Raw genomic sequence first — 20132 nt, forward strand, 5'->3', positions numbered from 1 at the left:
GTATCTCACGTAACTACTGCCGTGATGAATTCGAAATGTGAAAACTGGATAATCAGTGACAATGTAAATGTGTAAATAAATGTTTAACCATCAGCCATAAAATAGTGTGTCGCCTTAAACTTTCAAACTCTTCTGCTTGTATCAATTGTGGCGTACGTTTTCTTTTTCTTTTTTAGCTCCTTCTCGCTGTTTCTTTTCTAGGAACTTACGCGAAAGCAAAATATCCCTTGAAATAGACTACTCTTTGGCCGTGTTCGAAAATTGACTGACAGCACTGTCAGCAATCTTTTATCTCCTTTACGCTGCCGAGTTCTCTCGACTCGGACAAGGATCACTTGTCTGAACTGTAATTTTCTTAGAATTGGGTAGTAAATCTACCGAAATTGCATTTTTTCGGACTGGGCCGATAAATCGCCAGAGCTGCACCCGGTCGCTAAAAATGGATTCGTGTAGAACTGCTAGAGCCGCTGCCCTCTTCAGAATTGTGAATTAACCGGATTCCAAAGCTGACGCGCCTGAATTAATTTAATAATCGCGAATTTTCTGTGCTGCAGAATCTGGTCCCTAATCTGATCGCGTCTGATCAACTTGAATTATTAAAAAAGCGCGAAACAAAAAGAAAGAAATCGTCTTTTACAATATTTAATCAAAGAAAATTAGCAGTTGATAACAAGAAACAAAATTAAATCAGATATCTGAGCTCTTGTGCTTTCCGGATAACAATTCCACAAAAATCGTACAAACTAAGTAAATTTAAGATAAATATAAATTACAAAAAGAAAATTAAATCAATGTGAAACTTACGCTTTACGTCGTACGCTTATTTTGCGTAAAGTTTGTTCATAATCAGATTCTCGTAAATTGATATTAAATAGAATCAATTGAATAGAGAATCGATTTCATGATAATCGAAATTTTGAAGAATCGATTATTATTCATTATGTATTCCAAAATTGTATTCGACTGCGTCACGAATGGTTATCAAATCCAATACAAGAATCATGGAGCCTAGTAAACAACAGTAATTGAGGCGGGCCTTTATATATACTGAAATTAACATTTTATAACATACTCAGGCATTCCGAGGTATGTACTCAATTTCTCATCTCTGAAAAGTATATTAACTCGAACCTTGATTGAAATGCATACATACATTAGTATCTGCTGACAACTAAAATGATCATGTGATAGTTACATATTGCATTGCTGACAAAGTCACCGAAACGTATCGCATTGATTACACACTTTTTCTCTCCAGAGTGATGAAATTGTTTCAAACTCCGGGGAACATTAGTGTTGGCAATTGACTGTGCTTGCGTGATCATTAAAAAAAGTTGGGAAAATTGACGAAAACACTGAATATATACTTGCAACTAATTTTCACCAGCTTTGAGGTTATGGTACGATACTGACATCTGATTACTGTATTTTCCATATTTTGACATCAGTGTTCCGAACTTTTCTTAATAGCCACAAAAACACCAAGAAAACACCATAATATCACAATGTTTAAAATGATTTCATTACTCGGTAGAAAAAAAGTGCAAACTACAAATTGCCAACTAGAAGCGTTACGTCGACGTTACATTTTCAGAATTGCTTCGAGAAAATTCTTATTATATTAATAAATGAAAAGCTTCTTCAAACCAAATGAGAAAAAAAAAATTGATAAGAGTATCAAATATTGATATTTAATTTACATGCCAATATTAAACCGATAAATAACATATTCTATTTTACCTTTACACGTAATGGCAGACAGTAAACTTCGTAACATTTGTGAAGCTTGAAGGAAATACGCTTTCCTTTACGAAGAATCATAAAATTACTCCATGGGGAATAAATGGAAAGATATTAAAATAAATAACACAGAATACATATTATCCGTTTCCCATAACAAAGATGTATGGAAAATAGTATTATCAAACCTTGTTGAAGTATGGATGGAAACTATAACGAAAGACGTTGCCTTACTACGATGTCAGGTACATCATTGTTACTTTCATATAATCAAATCACACCTATAGAATTTTATCACTGTACAAGAATTTCTCGTATCTCCAGTTGCTAGTTAATATTTGCACAATATCACAAACATGCTAAAACAATGATTGAAAAATTACGTATCTCGCAAAGGATTAAACTCATGTAATTGATTTTTCAGTCGCTGAACTCGATGTTGGATGTAGACGAGTTTAACATTGAAGAGACTTTTGACGTGATACTGAATGATATACCCAAATATGCAGTCGACATATCTGTGGATGAGATCAAGCTTGTAACTTGTATAGATGGGGGTGAATTCAAATTTGATATAAAATTGACAAAAGGAAGTCCTCATCAGTTTTGGAATGAAATTACAAAACCGTTGTGTCAATCTGTAATGGAATTACAACGTAAACACGAGATTGTTGTAGATTTGATTAAAAGAAAAGACGAAGCGCTTATAGAGTATAAATTAAGCGGCGCTCAATTAATTAGAAGTGAGTATCTATACTTATTTTAAATGTACTAGAAATTTCGATCAATCAAGCTTGAGTGGAAATTCACACTGACACGAGCTGTAGGCATATGCGTGTTTGCAGATTGGCCGACTGTTGTTTAAAACGCAGCCAATCCCCGTAGATTTGATTGATCAAAACTTCAGCTAGATTATTTTGTCTACACAAATTTGTGTTCTGGACAGTATGTATTCAGTTGAAATAAGATTCGACAAAAGAAAACTCAGGCGATAAAGAATCTGAATACTATTTAGACTGATGTTGAGGTAACAATGTATTGGTATCATTCGATTTTGCAGGCTAGTAATTTTCAATTATAAATATTATTTACAATTTTAGAAAATATTGAAACACCGCCTTACAGTGTGGATATATTTGTGAATAAAATTTCTGTACATAACACACAATCAAATGAATGCTTAAACGCATTTAAATCCATGATGGACGTACATAATGAGCTGGAAAAACGTGATTCTTCGTTAAATGATAGTCACAATTCTTTGCAACAAGAGCCAAGGTAAAAAGAATCAGGTTGATAACTGATAGTCATAATGTGGTTTTACAAATATTCCCATTTGTTAATTGGCTTATAAATTAGGTTTCGAAGGTGGATGAAATCGCTTAAATGTTCCACAGAAACCTATCGTAGATACAATGTTATAGTATGAAATGTACTGCAAACCAGGTATTAATTTCAGCAGTCCAAATTCTGTTCAACCTAACATCAAGACAGAAGTTGAAAACATAGAAGTATCTGAAGAAAATGCTGCTGAACCAAGACCGAGCAGTTCCAGAGATAATTTGCGAATCAAAAAGAATGAGCAAAAACGATCTATAACAAATGGTATAGGACACATCTCGCTGGCTTCTTTCAAAAAAACCAAGCAAAAAATCTCTAACCGTTGAGCAAAAACCAAATATTAATGGCTATTACTGAGTTGTACGATTTTGAAGAAGCACTAAATAACGCTACTTCGTTTTTTGATAGAAAAAATTATTAGTCAATCACTAAATTTTAGAAATACTCTTCAAATTCCTTGATGGAAGTAAAACGCGCTATTATTTATACAATCTTTACACTGTATAGTATATATCTTAGGAATTATACATCTGATAATAAATAGGAGTTACAAGTTATTTAAGTATTCAAGTTCTGACTGTTGCCAATATTGTGTGCCTGACTATTCAATTGATCAAGTAAAGCCAAAGAGCTCGTGACACTGATTGTGAGTTACGACGTTAAATATCGAGGGCAGTGCAATATTCATTGTTAGCTAAACTTTTCCGACTTTATCCTGACCAATAGCTGTAGATCACGTTTTATTTGCTCTTCATAAACTTATTAACACAATTTATAGTGTTAGTAGCAAGGAATTTGAGTCGTCGATCAAGCTTGATTCATCCGAAAGTCAAGTACACTTGATATATTACAACCGGCAATTGAATAATTGATAAGATTAACGGTACGGCAGAGTACAATAATATTGATTTGTATAAAGCATGTTAATTTACTCGGCTTTTAATTTTATAGTTTCAAGTGCATTCAAATTTTCAGTCATTGATGAAAAAATTATTACGTGTTTGAAGGTAATGTGGAATAGGTTTTTAAATTTCCAACAATTGCATTTCAGGTTTGCTAAAATACAGAGCTGGATATTTGCGTTTTATTTTCCCAGAATGTGTGTGATTGTTTTCTTGACTCACCTCATTACTCAATACATAGCGCCATTTAATTACTTCACAATTAACATGTGACATCGCAATGGTCACTGTTAATATACACGCATTGTATTATTGTAATACATTCCACAAGCTTTCAAAGTTTTGTGAATATGTAAACAATAAAAATTTATATTGCACCAAATAAAAACGTTACATTTTTCTAATTCGTTTGCCAATGTAGTAGTTGTATTACGTTCAACACCACACCTCACATATCTAAAAAAATGATAAGGTTGAAGTTAGTAAATTAAAAGTAACCAAATATTGAAAAATTCAATCCATTGTGGATACTTAAGAGCGACTTTGAAGTAGTTAAATTTGCAAAATATGAGTACATTTTGTTTTACTAGACGGTTTACTAAATTTCACACAGTCTTGAAATTAAAAAATAGTTACTTATACGGTACAACTTTCAACCACGTAAACATTAAGCAAAGATATTATTTAGTTTCAGACATTTATTAAGAAAGAAAGTGAAATATTCATGCCATTCATCTTACTGTTACAAAATTACTGATGACAGTAGAAAATGATTTGGCACAGTCGTTCTTTAAGTCAGTCATATGGTCTATTGACATTCGCTAGATATCGAAGTTGTTTCAAACTGTTCAATTTTTATAATGAAATGACATGATTATTAAATTACTAAGTTCGTGCTTCTCGAGTATATTATCTTCAATGTTGATGAGGTAATTAGACATTGTAATCAGAAATACAAATTCAAACAATAAATGATTGGATGGTGACGAGTTATTACATATTACAAACATATATACATACATTTTCTCAGTGCAAAACACAACACAAGTACATGCAATACATGTAAAAAGTGCGCTTGATTATTTATGAACCATTCGAACACCGAATTTTTCTACAAAGTGATTGATTAAAAGGTTACAAACATATGCTTATTATTTCACAATAATTGCACATAGTATAAATGCTGAAAAATTCTCAGAATGGGTTACTGTGACCAATATTATAAGTAAAACTAAACCAATATCTTAGAGGCTGACGGAAACTGAACGACATCTCGTGTGAATTGTTATTAAGCCCAACCATCGATGGTTTTTCTTTTTTTGTGATGGGTTATCTGATATCTGATGAAATATTACTATTGGGAATGAAAATATGGCGCTGTGGCATCTTTTGGGAAAAAAATGCATGACTCTGCCTTGACCGTATTTAATTTGAAAAAACTTATCTCATCGTATTTTTTGCAGTATGTTGATTCCACGTGAGAAAACCAAAGCCTCACTTTTTTATTCGCAAAATTAATCCAAAACCATCTACAGATGATAGCCTTACAGTTATCGATGCCATACATTGCTTCGCTACGCCACAAGCGTGTACTCGAATTTAGGTAGGAGAGAGCAATTGAAGGTGAGGAAGTATTTCAACTCAATAATCATCTACGGATAAAATTTTTTTTACGGAAAATTTGGCAAATCAGAAGTTTTCGTTAAATCAATGGTCTCCGACCCATTGTACGCAATTAATTCGGCATCTTTAAATCAACGCAACGTTGCAAAAATATTATTTCCATGTGTAAAGAATATATGTGTATTTCAATGAGTCGCTTCACATCGGGGCAGTTCTTACAACGAGAAGTGAAATTGTTAAAATGAAAATAAAGTTAGTAATAACAAGTTTTAGTTCTATTTACGTGAATCAACTAGCCAATATCATTTATAGATTTGCTTGAATATCACATTTGAATCAATCCATTTATAACTTTAATTGATTAAATATTTTTTATAACTTTATAGATATCACAGTTTTACGCAAATAATTGATTTAAAAAAAAAGTCCGATTTTATAAATTCATATTACATGAACAATCTCCAGTAGTCGTTCACTTCCGACAAACAAATTATTTAACTGCATCGAACCACAGATGCATTGATTCGAATCCATGTAGACGTGAATAAGTTGTAGTTTAGTTAGATACTTAGATCGAGCAAATAAAATCGTTTGTTTTATAAGTATTTTTGATTATCAAAAGATGCTAATGTGACCATGTGATATATTCTCAAAAATTTACGGTTTTGCTTTTTTTGAGAAGCAACATAATACGAGCCTACAAGTATAACAGATCGTACTAAAATGAATATATATTTCTAGTAGAAATTATATTTAGATTTATTAATAAAATTTTGGCGAGGCAAATCAGGATGAATTGTACTATTTACAAAGCAAATTCCACTACGCGAGCCCATCTCTTGCAACACATGCAATGTACGAACCGATTACTCTGTAACTATGACTTACGATTTCCATTCCCACCAATAAAATGTTACCAATGCGCTTCTAGTTCTTGTAGAGCTTGACGTATCTTGCCTCAAAAAATTATCACCGGTCTTTTCCCAGAGGAATATTTTAGTGGCAGTATATAGTATTGATAGTAAGAAAAAAATACGATCTCCAGAAGATGCGTTATGCAGTTTGTATCTTCTTGAAAGTTGAAGCTAAAACTCATTCAAATTCATGCAACCCAATTTGCTTTCCCTCTACAGGATATAATGTAATGTATATGCAAGCTGGTGGTCTACTTGCTTCACTATTGCATAATTGTCTCTCAATAACTACTTCAAACTTTTCGAATAAATGTAATACAATATTTTACATAGGATCGTTAATCGGTTCAGACATGTTATGTACAATTTGACTGTAACAACTTACCTGTCACAACTAGCCCTGTTCTTTCCTACGTCTGACCCCCTCGGGAGTAATCACCTTTGTAGTATTATACATAACCGTGAGTAATGTCTATTACCGGAGACCACTAGTGCTTACAGTGCTTACAATTATCCATCAATGGGCTTTAATGTTCAAATTGAGCTTTTACTTCAGTCACAGACTTAACTCCAAAGCGATTACTAGCGCGCTGCAAGACTCCAAAACTCCACGCACTGGATTCCAATTATTTTACGTACTCTCAGAGACCATTATCAATTATTCCCGAGGGCTGTGTCACTGAAGCAGTAGTAGTGTGGTTTAATTGTAAGAGCCACGTTCATGGGCGACGGATTGACCACTCATTAATTTGTATGTAGACAACATAATCTCAATGATTTCAGAGAATTTAAATGACTTGATCATTTTATTGCAATTTTGCAACGAATTTCAAAGAATTTCATTCGGTTTCAAAAAATTTCATTGGATATCAGAGATCTTATGGGATTTCAAAAGATTTCGCGGGGTTTCAACACATTATTTTACGGGATTTCAGAAATTTTAAATACTTTTATAAGATTTCACGAATAGTTTACACGGGGTTACGAAGGTGCATGTCAACCCCTCGTTCGTGGGTAATAGATGTGACATTATAATTTTATAAAACAGCTTGGAAAATATGGGCCTCTGCGAAGTTCAGATAAAAGCATAAGCAATTGACATGGTAGTGTTTTGCCTTGAATATTACTGCTCAAGGTTCCGTTTATTCAGATTCAAATTTAAAATCGCACAATTGATAAACTCTGCGGTAAAATTAATATTGGTCAGGGCACTCCAGAGTGCATAATTGAACTATGGCGAAAAGCGTTAAAATACAACGTGGGATAAATGGTAACAAATTTTTATAAAACGCTCTTAAATTTTCTCAAAAGACCAGCTTAAGAGAAGAAAATTTTTCCTATGGGGCGGCGATAATATTACGATCCAGCGTTTTGATGAAAAAAATAGGTATGAAGAAATTGTAAATTTACAGTAAATACTTTTTGGTCTAGGTCTATTAGCTTTGGTGCTGCTTAGTATGCAACAGTTTCTACGGAATTCGGCAATTCCTGTTAAGAGATCGTTTCAGCCGTAGTGCGTGTCGATAATAAATTGTGCGTTTAAAGAAGCAACATATATAGTTGAATAAAAATTTCTTAAACTTAAATATTTTTTTAAACAAGACGCCCGCCCCAATTCATAATTAACCTTAACGAGCTACAAACGCTTAGCACATAGGATAGTCATATATCAAAGAGTTTATACAAATTGCTGTAAGTTACAAATATACAAAAGCAACAATAATACATTATTTCGCGATAATACAAAGCCTGTCAGAAATCGATTTTCTTTGTACCAATTCATGAACGGTTAGATTTTGCTTAATTCCAGCAATTCATTCGATTTTTTTCACTTCCACTAGTCGTTCTCGTCCCATTCATGTAATTTTCACAAATAATTTATTTAGGTATCTTATATGCGCCATTTATGATATTTACTCCGTGTATACAAAGCAGCTTATTTTATGTCGCTTTAATATTTTTCTTCGTTAATAGGCACAATGAAGGCTTTTTTGTTTCTGCCAGCAAAAACGAAGATTATGAATTATATGTACCGTCGACTTGCTCTAACAAGGAGTGTCAGACCTCTGAATCCCGGATTCAGTTGAAAATCTGTAAAGGGGTGTTTCTGGCCCAAAATAAAGACCTTCTGGTGTATAGTTTCGTCCATTGTTCCGTGTTCCGTGTTCCCTCGAAATTAATTAAATTATCAGTTTGATGAGTAAAATGCCGTAATAAACGAAATCTGATGTGCATTTTTGTCTTAAATACAAGTTTTCATTGGCCTCTGCTTTAGTTTCGATGACAGGCTCTTATAAATTCTAATGTAAATCATGAATATATTATTATCTCAGAGCCATATTGAAAATTTAGAACAACCTGAACTTTTGTAAATTGAGCGAAGGAAGGCTCAATGGATGAAACCAAACATCAGAAGTAGCATTTTTTGGGCCAAAGAAATACCAGTATAAAAGTTCGAGCAAAATCCGTGATCCGAAGGTCTGATACTCTTCTTGTCAGAGTCAGGCCAAACACCATCAATGAGGCGCCGCTGACCTAGCTTGTAAATATCCATTGCGTGACGTCATAAGCACTTACAGCGCCTCTGGACATTCAACGTTGAACTAAGGCCGCTGATTTCATTGCCCAGTTCCGTTAGATCCGGCCAATGAAATTACTTACAAGTGGAGACAGACTTCTTGTGGATCATAAACGGGTCATTGCCACCTGAAAATTTCCTTGTCGAATCGTGCCATATTTACGAAAAGATAACAGGTGAAATAGGTTTTCCCGGATTGTGTGTGTGCTTTTATACGTCTGCATCTCCCTGTCGGAAGTGAAAGAAATTCTGAAATCGTAGAAGCGGTGAATATTCAACGAATCGGTAGTTCCGATCAGCCATGTTTGATGTGACGTGATTTTATTTATTTCATCATTATTCATACTAAATACTATCAGCGATCTACGTTAGCAATAAATGAGATACTGACATACTCTTTTATTCAAGCTACGATTTGTGAATTTCTGGTCAGATTCGTACCCCCGTTCTGGCACGATTCGACAAGGAAATTTCCCTGCTTCTGACGTCATGAAATATATGAATATATGACACAACGGGTCAGCGGGGCCTTACGCGCTCAGCGCTTGCTTACTACATACATACAAATCAACTGATTTCTAATCATGAGGCCTTTACCTGAATCACAATAACGGATCAATCTTGCATCTCATCATCAGTTACTATTCAGGAGAAGACATATACGAGTAGAAGGCTAAAAAATTTGATTAAATTTGGGAATTTATAAATCGTTAACTAATCATTCAATTCGATTGGTGTTTGTTTTATTCAAAAACATGACAATCTCCATTTACGTATTCGTTTATTGGAATGGAGGTGCCCATTGCATGCTATCTCAAAAATGACTCAAACTGAGTCACTTTGAATTCAGAGGCAGTATTCTTATTTATCCTCTATGGCACGACCCCACGTTTCTTTTCATTATCGTATTATTATTTGATAATTAAATAAAGAAATGGTAAATTCTTGACGAAAAATCAAACTTCAAACGGTGGCTATTTTGTAGAGAAAAGGATCGTTTCGTGACAAAGAAGATATAAGTGTCCGAGAATACTTTTGCCGAATTTAAAGTACGTCAGTTGAATCGCTTTTGAAATTTATTCGAATGAAAAGAATGTGGAAATAAAAACTGTTTCTATATATTTTCGAACAAAACAAATCCCAATCGAATTGCATCATTGATTGGTGAGACAAAATTCCCAAAAATTATATTCATCAACAATCATAAAACAATTTTTGGTCCATCTTCATAAATGCAGTGTTTACTCACTATTGTAACATAAGAAAAAACCAATAGCAGCACGAACATATTTTGAAACTATTCAAATTTAAAAGCATCATTTTCACGCGTCCAAAAGCAGTTAGAGTTCTTCTATACGTTTTACAAACTGTCTAGGAATTGACATACAGCCATGGAAAGTTTATCAATTTTACTTCAACCTATAATCATAATATTGACAACGAGATGAAGGTTTCTTTCCGTAAAGGTTTTACGTTTTCTATACCAGCAGGCGATTATTATCTAATAATAATAAATGTGGAAACATATAGTTGTATCTCCAACGCAAATGTCTTATAAAGCCGTTGCATTTTCGCGTACAATAGATGTATGTACGGCTATATGGAATATGTAGACTTTTAATATAGCACTATACGTCCTTAATTTATCTTTTGAATCCTTCGATGTCTAGAGAATTTAAAAGCGCGTTAACTTGTAATGTTTCATTTTTTCAGTTTCATAAATCAACTAATCTTGCATTTTGTGCCCCATTAACTGCTTTTATATACGCACATAATGACATATTTTCTCAAGAAAACTGGACTAGGGCTACTCTTTCAACTTCTACGAAACTGTAGAGTCAATCAACTACTTCAATACTGAATTAACGAAAAGCTTGACGAAATCCTGGAACCAACACATTTTCTTCGTAAGAGTAGCACTTGTCCAATACTGTTATAGCATTTTTTCTTGTACCTATGCACAGACCAAATAATTTGTTCTAAAGTTTTCGGGTCAGTATGTCAATTTGTTGGCAAAGTTTTGTACGTGAACGTATCCGGAGATCCTCAGATTCTTTCGAAGGTGATCAGTTGCGTTAAAATTTTAATATGGTACATTACGTCAAGTTACACGATACAGAAAGATTTGCTGAACAAGTAAGAATAATATTCCGATTTTTCAAGATCGTTCGAGGTTGGCAAATGTTCTATTTTTTGTTCGGAGCGTTTCGAGATCAGCTTCACAATGGAATAATTTTTTTCCCTGCTTCTTTTAATACTTCCTCATATTAGCGAAGAAAAAAAAAAACTTATTCTGTTACGGAACTAATCGTTGAAATAATCGTAATAAAGAATTTTGCAGAATTTTTTGAGAATTTTGGAAAAACGGAACTATCAATAAATACTAAGCCGACAAGTTAATCACGGAACAAAAGCATATTCCGAATCCTTCTTTAATATGAAAATTAGATTGACACACTTACCAAACCGTTCGAAAAAAATTATCTTCTCTCTAGACAGCCAACGTTAAAAAAACATATGAATACTATGTACGTATATAAAATTCCGTAGGTATTTTTTTTTTTTTTCAATTTTTCTGTGTTTCTATAAGTCTTAAAAATTAGGAATGAACGAACGTTCCTAAGATTAAGACCTTGATACTCCAGTACTTCAATACTTTTTATATCATTTAAATATCATAATATCGATGAGCTTTGCATTATAAAACCATACCACTTCTTTCAAGGAGCCTCTATAGCTGTCACTAAAGACCCAGCAGTCAGAATATCAAGCCCCAGGCTAACACGTGCAACGCCATGCATCGCCTTGCTGCGACGGCGACTGAGCTGTTATCACTGCATTTGCTCCTTCCCTCTCCGAAGCTTCGAATAGGCTTGCCTTTGGCAGAGAAATGTTGTGACATATTATTCCAGGTGGACGCGTGCCATTAAATAGAGCAACAACCAAAAATCATCTCAGATGCGACAAGGTGTGTGTCGCAGGTTTTTTTTATTCGCATGAAGCAGAGAAACGAACAATAATTAGGTAACATATTTTATCTTTCCGATTAAACGAAAATTGAACCACGTACAGCAGATTGAAAACCCGCAACGATATAACGTCGCGCATAGTAAAGTATATCTCTTTATATCGCAAAATCAGTGCAATTTCATTGCTTGTAATACTCACAATTTACATACCGCGTTACTTCCGTGATCTGCTCCCATAGGGACCCTTAATTGTAGGCAAATCAAGATACACGTCGATTCTGAACAGCCCCGTTGCTCTTTTGTTACCACACGACTGACGTCACGCCGGCGAAACTCGGAGCTCCTCAGAGTGAACTTGTACCCTGATTTGCCTATACTTAGGAGTCCCTATAAGGGTGCATCACGGAAATAACCTTTATAAGTTTGTTGCGGGCTATTACCTCGAAATGTACCTAAGTTCGAATGATTTTCAAGAAGTTTAACTTCTGTATGTTTACGGAACATTTGAAGCTTCGTTTAGAGTTTTATATAAATCCTACTTCGGTTCTGACAATGACTAGTACTCTGTTAACAAATGTTGAAAATTGAGTTTTCGAATTTTGTATAATTTAAATGTAAAAACTATCAACTATCGGTGATTCGGATATGTAAAAGTCAGATTCAGATTTTGATCTGAAAACGTATAAAAAACTGATTTGTTTCTTGAGAATTGAGAATGAATGCATCTTCTGCATGAATAGTTTGGAACCGGAAAAAATGGTCTGAAAAATTTCGACCAATGTTATTTATTCCAATGACAGTAAAGACTAACAAATTAAAAAAATCTATGATAAAGTTGGATTAGGTACCGCAAGCATGAAAAAGCTTACAAAATCCTGAGTTCCAAAAACCATCAACTATATATTAAGAATTACATGTGATGGTAAAAACAAAACTAGATGGAAAAACAAAGAGGTGACAAATTTTTTTTTCGGCTAAATTGCTTTCTTGTACACAATCAGCTGACATAGTTTCTCATTTCCCCATAAGCCCAACAATTTTGCGAAACACCGGAAAAACGAACAAAAGACGCTATCTGTAACTCCTAGATCCTAGATCTGCAGTCACTATCGATAAAGAATTCATGAACATACGACAGTTGGTTTGAAACGAAAAAGTTGTCGATAGAATGAATATTTCAGACGATTAGAAGTACACACAGAAAAATGATTGAATTTACCAAATATGTCGACTGAATATGGCGAGAAACGTGTTTTTTTTTATTCTAATGAATATAGTTTTACTCGATAACCCAAATTGTTGTCCTGGTTATTTTTTTGTTGGTGCAAGTAACATTTGTATTAAAAAAAAGAAAAAATTTCTTTTACTATATTTGATCGCGTATTTCGTGAGTTCGACAAATCCTCTCTCTGTGTGTATTTAAAAAAACCAAACTAGATGGTATAGAATTTCATATATGACTTACTCGACGACCCCGTTGTTCCCGTATTCTCCTGGCTAAAGTTAAGAACGCTTCTTCGATGTTAATATTTTCTTTGCAGGAAACCTCGAAAAAGGGCATATCGAAATTTTCAGCAATTTTATTTCCTCTGACAGCATCAACTGCCCTGTGAGTTGTGGCATCACATTTATTAGCTGCCAACACTTTAACTACATCTGGCGAGGCATTCTGCAACAAGTGAAATACTAGTCACCAGGGTATTTTAAGTTTTACTTAAAATACTTTCGTACTTGTAACGCCATTTGCTTTATCACGCCACCACTTACAAACGCTTTTACGAATTCCGCTAGCTATTTCCAAATACTTCTTTCGATAGATCACGTCAACATTACAAAATTAAATTACAAATGGGCATCCGGCATAATTGTTACGTCTTCTATATTGTTTTTGCTACCTGGAATGTCATGCTCAGCTGATAAAGCGAGTTGTTCCAAAAGGTTTTCTCGTGATATATTTAAGAATCGCTTTCTACTACCAGGAGGGTCAATTCTAATTGCCTAAATTACATACGTCTAGCGAAGTCGGTTATCCATATTGGAATTTTTCTGATCCGGGCAATGCATCTATTTTCCCTTGAGCAAAGTGTAGAAATTAAAAAAATTAAAACATGTTCAAACAAATTTACTTTGACATCTGCCGATTGAAATTTTACATGGAATTAGATCATATTTTACGAAACTCAATCTCTCTCTATCTTTGTATTCATTTTAAATGTAGCCTAAAAGGCTACTATAGTTAACAAATTATTTGCTAAGCTGCTACATATTTGTTTTAATGTTTAATTCGAAATCGAACGTAAGAGCACTTCTATCTATATTAATTCGAATTCGAACGGATTACATTAATCGAATACAATGTTAAACATTTGTAATTTTGAAGAATAGTAACCATACCATTTGGTCCAAACTTCGAGATTAGAAATATACGGTAGTCCATTATACTTAATCCCATTTTTGCAATTTATTTTTCCATACTGGACTCGGTGATTCAAGTAGAAGAGCGACGTAAAAGACAAAAATTAATGTTTCGGAAGATGTGATTCGCTGATTTACTTAACTTCCGAAAACTTTCGCGAAATGACTTATAATGAGGCGTACTTTTTTACGCAATTGTATCGACTTTCTCAAGCAATATAATTAATATTCAAGAAGGGAAAAAGGCTGCGCAACTGCACAAAGAGAGTTTAAAGAATTTTAGATTTCCTCGTGAAATCTCTCCAGCAAGAGTAATAATAATTCGAAATCTTTCCGAGCGTTTGTTGAAATATATTCCGAAAACAAATTCGAACGAAAAAGTAGAATGATAATGGTGGTGTCTCTCAATATGCAAGTGACAATGCCACAGTTACAACATTTTATACGTACATGGACAATTGAATCACTTCACTGCAACTTAAGTGAAGTTAAAAGTTGAAATAAAATTTTTTGCTCCATCGTAAAATACGCTATGCCGTTTAGAAAATTCTAGAAATAATTGATGTAGCAGGTGCATGGTGAAGCAAATTCAGGAAAAATTCCAGCGATTACACCCAGGCAACAAGGCGCCGAAAGTGACGCTAAAAAATTACAGTATTTTTTGAAAATCAGAACAACGTTTGAACAATCGGTCAGTATATTCGCATGGAGGAAGGACCTAAATAATCAAATATTCAGGCTTCGTTTGAACTCGAATACATTCTCAAAACTGATCTCGTCAAAATGTGGTTGGATAAAACGAACCGTCTCGTTGCTGTGTTATCCAGTATGACATGCTGGAAGCTTATTCTTATTCAAAGTCTGCTCCCTGTCAGTATAATATTGTGAATCATTTTCTCTACACAAGGAAACTTACACAGAACCGAGAAAACTAATCGGTATCAATAAATTTTTACGCATTTCACCCAAACTTCTTCGTTTTAAGATCAATCTCTTTTCTTACTTTTACGATCGACGCGGTGATTCATATGACGCCTAATGGTAATTTTGTCTTCAATGTGATTTACCTCTTGGATATTACGAAGCCAATACGAAAGATGATTAAAACTCTCCATGCTGGTAACGTCATACATCAAAAGAATGCCCATCGCTCCACGGTAATAGGCCGTCGTGAGAGTTCTGAACCTTTCTTGGCCAGCGGTGTCCCTGAAAGACAAAACACGAGTCAGCCCCAAATCTGGTTGATATGACACAAAAGATAACACTGAAGCCTCGTGTCATAATTAGTCAGCCTCTGATCCATCTTCCCTTCCGCGAGTTAATTATACACGGAGAATATTCTGTTGAAACGAATACCCTTCAACATTTCGTCCTGCAATTTTTTTGACATTATTTCGGTGTTGTATTACAAGACTTAAACCTATGTTCAGAAGCATTTTTATAGTAGAATTTGTGAAGGTTTTTCACTTTCGTCACAAATGTGAAAACTTACGATATCATTTTTCTAATTGCAACTCGTTGTAGGAAAACCTAGTCGTAAAAATAATATTTTTCTTCGTACTTTCCATCACTTTACAAACCAATTCACTTACTGGAAAGAGCGTCAACTATGTGATAAAATATTATAGTATTATTTTTTCATAAAATTGTTCTCTGTTCCATTAGCTTATCCGTTCTCTAATAATTCGTATAATACTTTTTATCAACATCACATAAACTCTGTCGGAGTACTTCAAATATTTCGATTTTTGGTTTGTTTCGTTGAAAGCATACGTTAGAAAGTATGGGACATGGTTTTATTGTTTGATACCCATTATTTGCATGTAAATCCCCGTCCATTTCAGATTTTTTCACCCAGCCATTTTAGAGAACATCGCAGGCGCTATAACAAACTTGAAATTTTGATTTTATTTTGACAGATCAACATTTTCCTAAAAGTCTGTTTTTTTTTATACTAGAGTTCTGAAAACATCAACATTTATTGAAATTAAAAAAAGTCATTTTCGATCGAATCCAATACTTTTCCTACATTTTCGTATACATCATGAAAAGTAAAAATTTACCTATCGCCATAAAATGTGATGTTGGAAATGCGCTTTAAGATGAAAAAAAACCTCGATCTTAAGCCTAAACAGATTAAAAGTTACTTCCAAAGCAAGAATTAAAATTGCATTTCCGAGGTATATTATATACTTTTTTAGAATTTTCACATATAATTTTTGCTTCGTATGTAACTTCTAATGGCTTCAAGCATACAAGTTAAGTCACACCAAGTTTACTTCTATTTAAATTATTCAAAACAACAGGTTACAAAATATAGAGACTCTAAAATTTTGACATCAATGAGATCAAATATTTCAACGGTTTGATGGAGTATCAATTTTAATAATACCCAGCATATAGTCTCTGGAGTTAAAAATTTTATTCTGACCAACAAATCGGATAGAATCGATGAGCCCGTTAAAATTACAAATGAGTTAATGGTAACAAATATTAATATCTAGTAAGGTATAACCTAATATCAACCGAATAAAATGGTATGTTATTTTTGCCTCGGTTGATGTAGAACAAAAATGACTTACCATATTTGGAGTTTAATCGGAGTACCATCTAAATTGATAATTTTTTGTTTGAAGTCGATGCCTGTAAGAAAAAAATGTTCATTTTCAGTTGTACGGTTAACAGAAATGCCGAATAGTTATATATTGAGTCTCAGATCTGCTAGTTTATTTTTATTCGCTATTTAGGAGTCGTATCACTGCAGTTCCCGTGACTGTCAACGATAAAAAAAAAAATTCCTTTATCAAGTGTAAGGCCGACCAAAATATCCACGAGTTAGAAGCAATACCTTTTCTAAATTATAAAAATAAATATTTCATCTTATTTTGCTATTCACCGGCAAATATTCCGTAGAAATTAAAAAATTAGACTATAACAAATTTCCGAGTTACGATTGCAAGATTATATTCACAATATTGCAGGTGAGGTGACAAAACGTGAAAATGTAGAAACTGGTAAAATGGATGCACATTTTTCCTGAATTGGTCAGGATTTGCAAACTCTATATAAGACACAGCCGTTACGCTTATAGCCGGCTCGATAAAATCGAAGAAAAGTTTATAGCCTACGCAGAATATCTCATTGAGAAGAAAATTTGTCTAAACTTTTGCAAAGTGATACTGCAAATAATAATAATACTCATAAAATACAGCGTAGATATATTAAGCATGTGACGTAGAACGAGATTTCAGGAGTATAACTCAGGTCAACATTTACTAAACTTTGCCACTTAAAAGAAGGCAGACAAGAAATTAACAATGAAAACAACGCACTACCAAGAACTGGGTACTGATAAAAAAAAATTATATTTGTATTAAATTTCAAAATGGCGTTGTTTAAGAATATCCCAACGTATTTCAAGACAGACAGCCAGGCGCCTCGAGTCTCTATACATTAAAAACATTGACCCGTCAAAGGCTCTGAGTGTACCTAGAAAAGAAAATTTCTATCTCAAAACAAAATTCGTAACTATAATGCATAACGAACGACAGACATAGACCGAAAGTGATTAGTCGAGACATGTCGCAAAACAACAGCCGATAAAATGAAAATTTACATCGAAAATCGCAAACACTGTATAACGCACAATTTCAATTCCAGAACAATAATGTTTATACGAAGTACGTTAGAATGACTCACCTATGGTTGATATGTAAGTGTCATAGTACCGCTCATCGCAATACCGATGAACGATGCAAGTTTTACCAACGTTCGAATCTCCTAGAACGAGAACCTTGTAGGTAGCCGCAAAGTCTAGCGCCATATTTACTTTTTTTCAAAATCGAAAATACGCTCGCTGTTTTTCTTTGTCGGGATGGGAGCGACGGTCCTTCGTTGCCGCTCGTCGACGGAGGCTATTCGCTCCACGTCTTTTCGGAAGCGATGAATCGATCGGGACCTGCGCCCAACCCGACATGTAAGGCTTTCTTCACACCGTTCGACTTCTACCGTATAAATTCAGCGAACTTTCCTGAACTGCGGGGCGGGGGGGGGGGGGGGGGGGAGGTTGTCTATCGTATAGGTTATAGTGCACAGTACTCAATTTGTCTTCCAGAATAATTATCGCTGATTGAAAAATATTACCGTACCCTTGACTAAAGAATATAGTCGCATCTGGAACAAGCGAATTTGGGCTGACTGTGAGCCAGCCTTTGAATTTTCCGTTATTTATGCTCGAAACTAGTATATTTCGATACAAGAGGCCAAACTCGCTTCTTGCGCACTACTCGTCTTTTTTTTTTCGCAAATGTGACTTCAGATATGTGATCAGCGACCCCAAACACCTTCGGATAACAATTTTCACGCAAATCCGTTCATCCGTTGCGAAGATAACACCATTTTTATTTTACTTTTGTGAATATGGTTTTTTAAGTTATTCAAAAACTACTAAACCAATCACAGCCAAAATCTAATCAGGTCTAAGTCTGAAAGAGGTGCGTCGATTAAGACCAAGTTCATCAAAATCTAACTCCTCGTTCTCGAGATATCGTCGGACAAAAAATTGATCACGCACGTACATGCATACATAAATACATACATACACGCACACAGACGTCCATTTGAAAATGATTGGAGGTGATTCTCCGGACCTCAAAACGTGGAGATCTAGTGAGAACTCAACTTTTCATTTTCGGGGTGATTACAATAACTTCCTATTTTCTCTGAAACCAGAGAAACGGGAAGTTAAAAACATTTGTATTGTTTCGCGTGGTCCAACATTCAAAAGTTGACTGAAAAGCCTAACGTAGCTTTGTTTGCCCGGAATTTTATTCGCCGTGATTCCTCTGATGCAGGACTATAAAAGTATGAAAATTTTTTGGGAAAATATGTTCCGATAAGCATGAAAATTTTCTGTACCATGTCCAAACTCCCCAAATTATCAGAATCAGGCGCAAAAATACGGACTAGGTATTAGGTTCTTTTACATATCTCCATGTTCTTTACTTTGAATTCTGATTCACTCGAGCATCGAGGAATTCCAACGTAATTAATTATCTTCGCAAGCTAGAAATTAATTCTGCGATGAAATTTCTAATGACGCCTATAGTGTCGATTGCTGATCAAATCATCGTACTTTAAGGACGACTTGTCCGATTATGCATTATAAAGTCAGAGATAAAGGTGGTATAAGATATAATCTATTTATTTGATGTCATGTGAGTTCATTTAAATTTATATGATATGAAGACAAATCATGCAGTCAAAGATGATACTGAAAATCGTGAAGCGTTCTATATTTAGGAAAAAGAACACCAACGAGCGTTCAAATAATATCTAACTTGGTAGTGTTGCAGTGATTTTAATACGAAGTTCTTACCACGCAGTCGCTGAAAATACGTTCTGTTCGCACTGAAGACTGTCGAAACGAATTAAAAAAAAAACATATATTGAGCAATTGTTTACTTTCATACACTCAATGTGAGCTTACAACTACGCGTAGAGTTCGTTTTATTTTGCATCTGGATTTCGTGTTTACATCGTATGGAAGTCACGCGAAGTATGTATTCTGGATTCGTTTCGACAGTCTCATGTATGAATAGTACTTGGTACAATTTATTTGAATTTTTCCTGCTCCGAAATCTTTTAACGG

General features: G+C 34.3%; 2 protein-coding genes across 6 annotated transcripts; one reads left to right on the forward strand and one right to left on the reverse strand.

The window, feature by feature from the left end:
• Nucleotides 1-935: 935 nt before the first annotated feature.
• On the forward strand, nt 936-4387 carry LOC124301649 (uncharacterized). Of its 5 annotated transcripts, none has more exons than XM_046756987.1 (5): nt 936-1086; nt 1759-1985; nt 2165-2483; nt 2841-3018; nt 3200-4387. In XM_046756987.1, exons 2-5 carry the CDS (start codon nt 1833-1835, stop codon nt 3405-3407), a joined length of 858 nt encoding a protein of 285 aa, XP_046612943.1. In that variant the 5' UTR covers nt 936-1086; nt 1759-1832; the 3' UTR covers nt 3408-4387. The 5 variants fall into 5 exon arrangements, with proteins under 5 accessions (XP_046612943.1, XP_046612946.1, XP_046612947.1 ...); XM_046756990.1 differs by having other exon boundaries at nt 3203-4387; XM_046756991.1 differs by having other exon boundaries at nt 949-1086; nt 1898-1985.
• On the reverse strand, nt 4055-18451 carry LOC124301650 (ras-related protein Rab-8A). Its single transcript, XM_046756992.1, has 5 exons — nt 18182-18451; nt 17065-17125; nt 15550-15688; nt 13533-13736; nt 4055-11975 (listed from the first exon to the last, which is right to left on the reverse strand). Exons 1-5 carry the CDS (start codon nt 18303-18305, stop codon nt 11877-11879), a joined length of 627 nt encoding a protein of 208 aa, XP_046612948.1. The 5' UTR covers nt 18306-18451; the 3' UTR covers nt 4055-11876.
• Nucleotides 18452-20132: the final 1681 nt, after the last annotated feature.

This window comes from Neodiprion virginianus, chromosome 3, assembly GCF_021901495.1.
Source record: "Neodiprion virginianus isolate iyNeoVirg1 chromosome 3, iyNeoVirg1.1, whole genome shotgun sequence".
NCBI lineage: Eukaryota > Metazoa > Arthropoda > Insecta > Hymenoptera > Diprionidae > Neodiprion > Neodiprion virginianus.

What these genes read in the sequence shown, in the direction of transcription:
- LOC124301649 (XM_046756987.1), top strand. Translation starts at nt 1,833, where the DNA reads ATGGGGAATAAATGGAAAGATATTAAAATAAATAACACAGAATACATA. An exon ending in TTGCCTTACTACGATGTCAG is followed by an intron (nt 1,986 to 2,164) that starts GTACATCATTGT and finishes TTGATTTTTCAG; the next exon opens with TCGCTGAACTCGATGTTGGA. An exon ending in TCTTTGCAACAAGAGCCAAG is followed by an intron (nt 3,019 to 3,199) that starts GTAAAAAGAATC and finishes TATTAATTTCAG; the next exon opens with CAGTCCAAATTCTGTTCAAC.
- LOC124301650 (XM_046756992.1), bottom strand. Translation starts at nt 18,305, where the DNA reads ATGGCGCTAGACTTTGCGGCTACCTACAAGGTTCTCGTTCTAGGAGAT. An exon ending in CACTTACATATCAACCATAG is followed by an intron (nt 17,126 to 18,181) that starts GTGAGTCATTCT and finishes TTTTTCTTACAG; the next exon opens with GCATCGACTTCAAACAAAAA. An exon ending in GGGAACAACGGGGTCGTCGA is followed by an intron (nt 11,976 to 13,532) that starts GTAAGTCATATA and finishes TCTCTGCCAAAG; the next exon opens with GCAAGCCTATTCGAAGCTTC.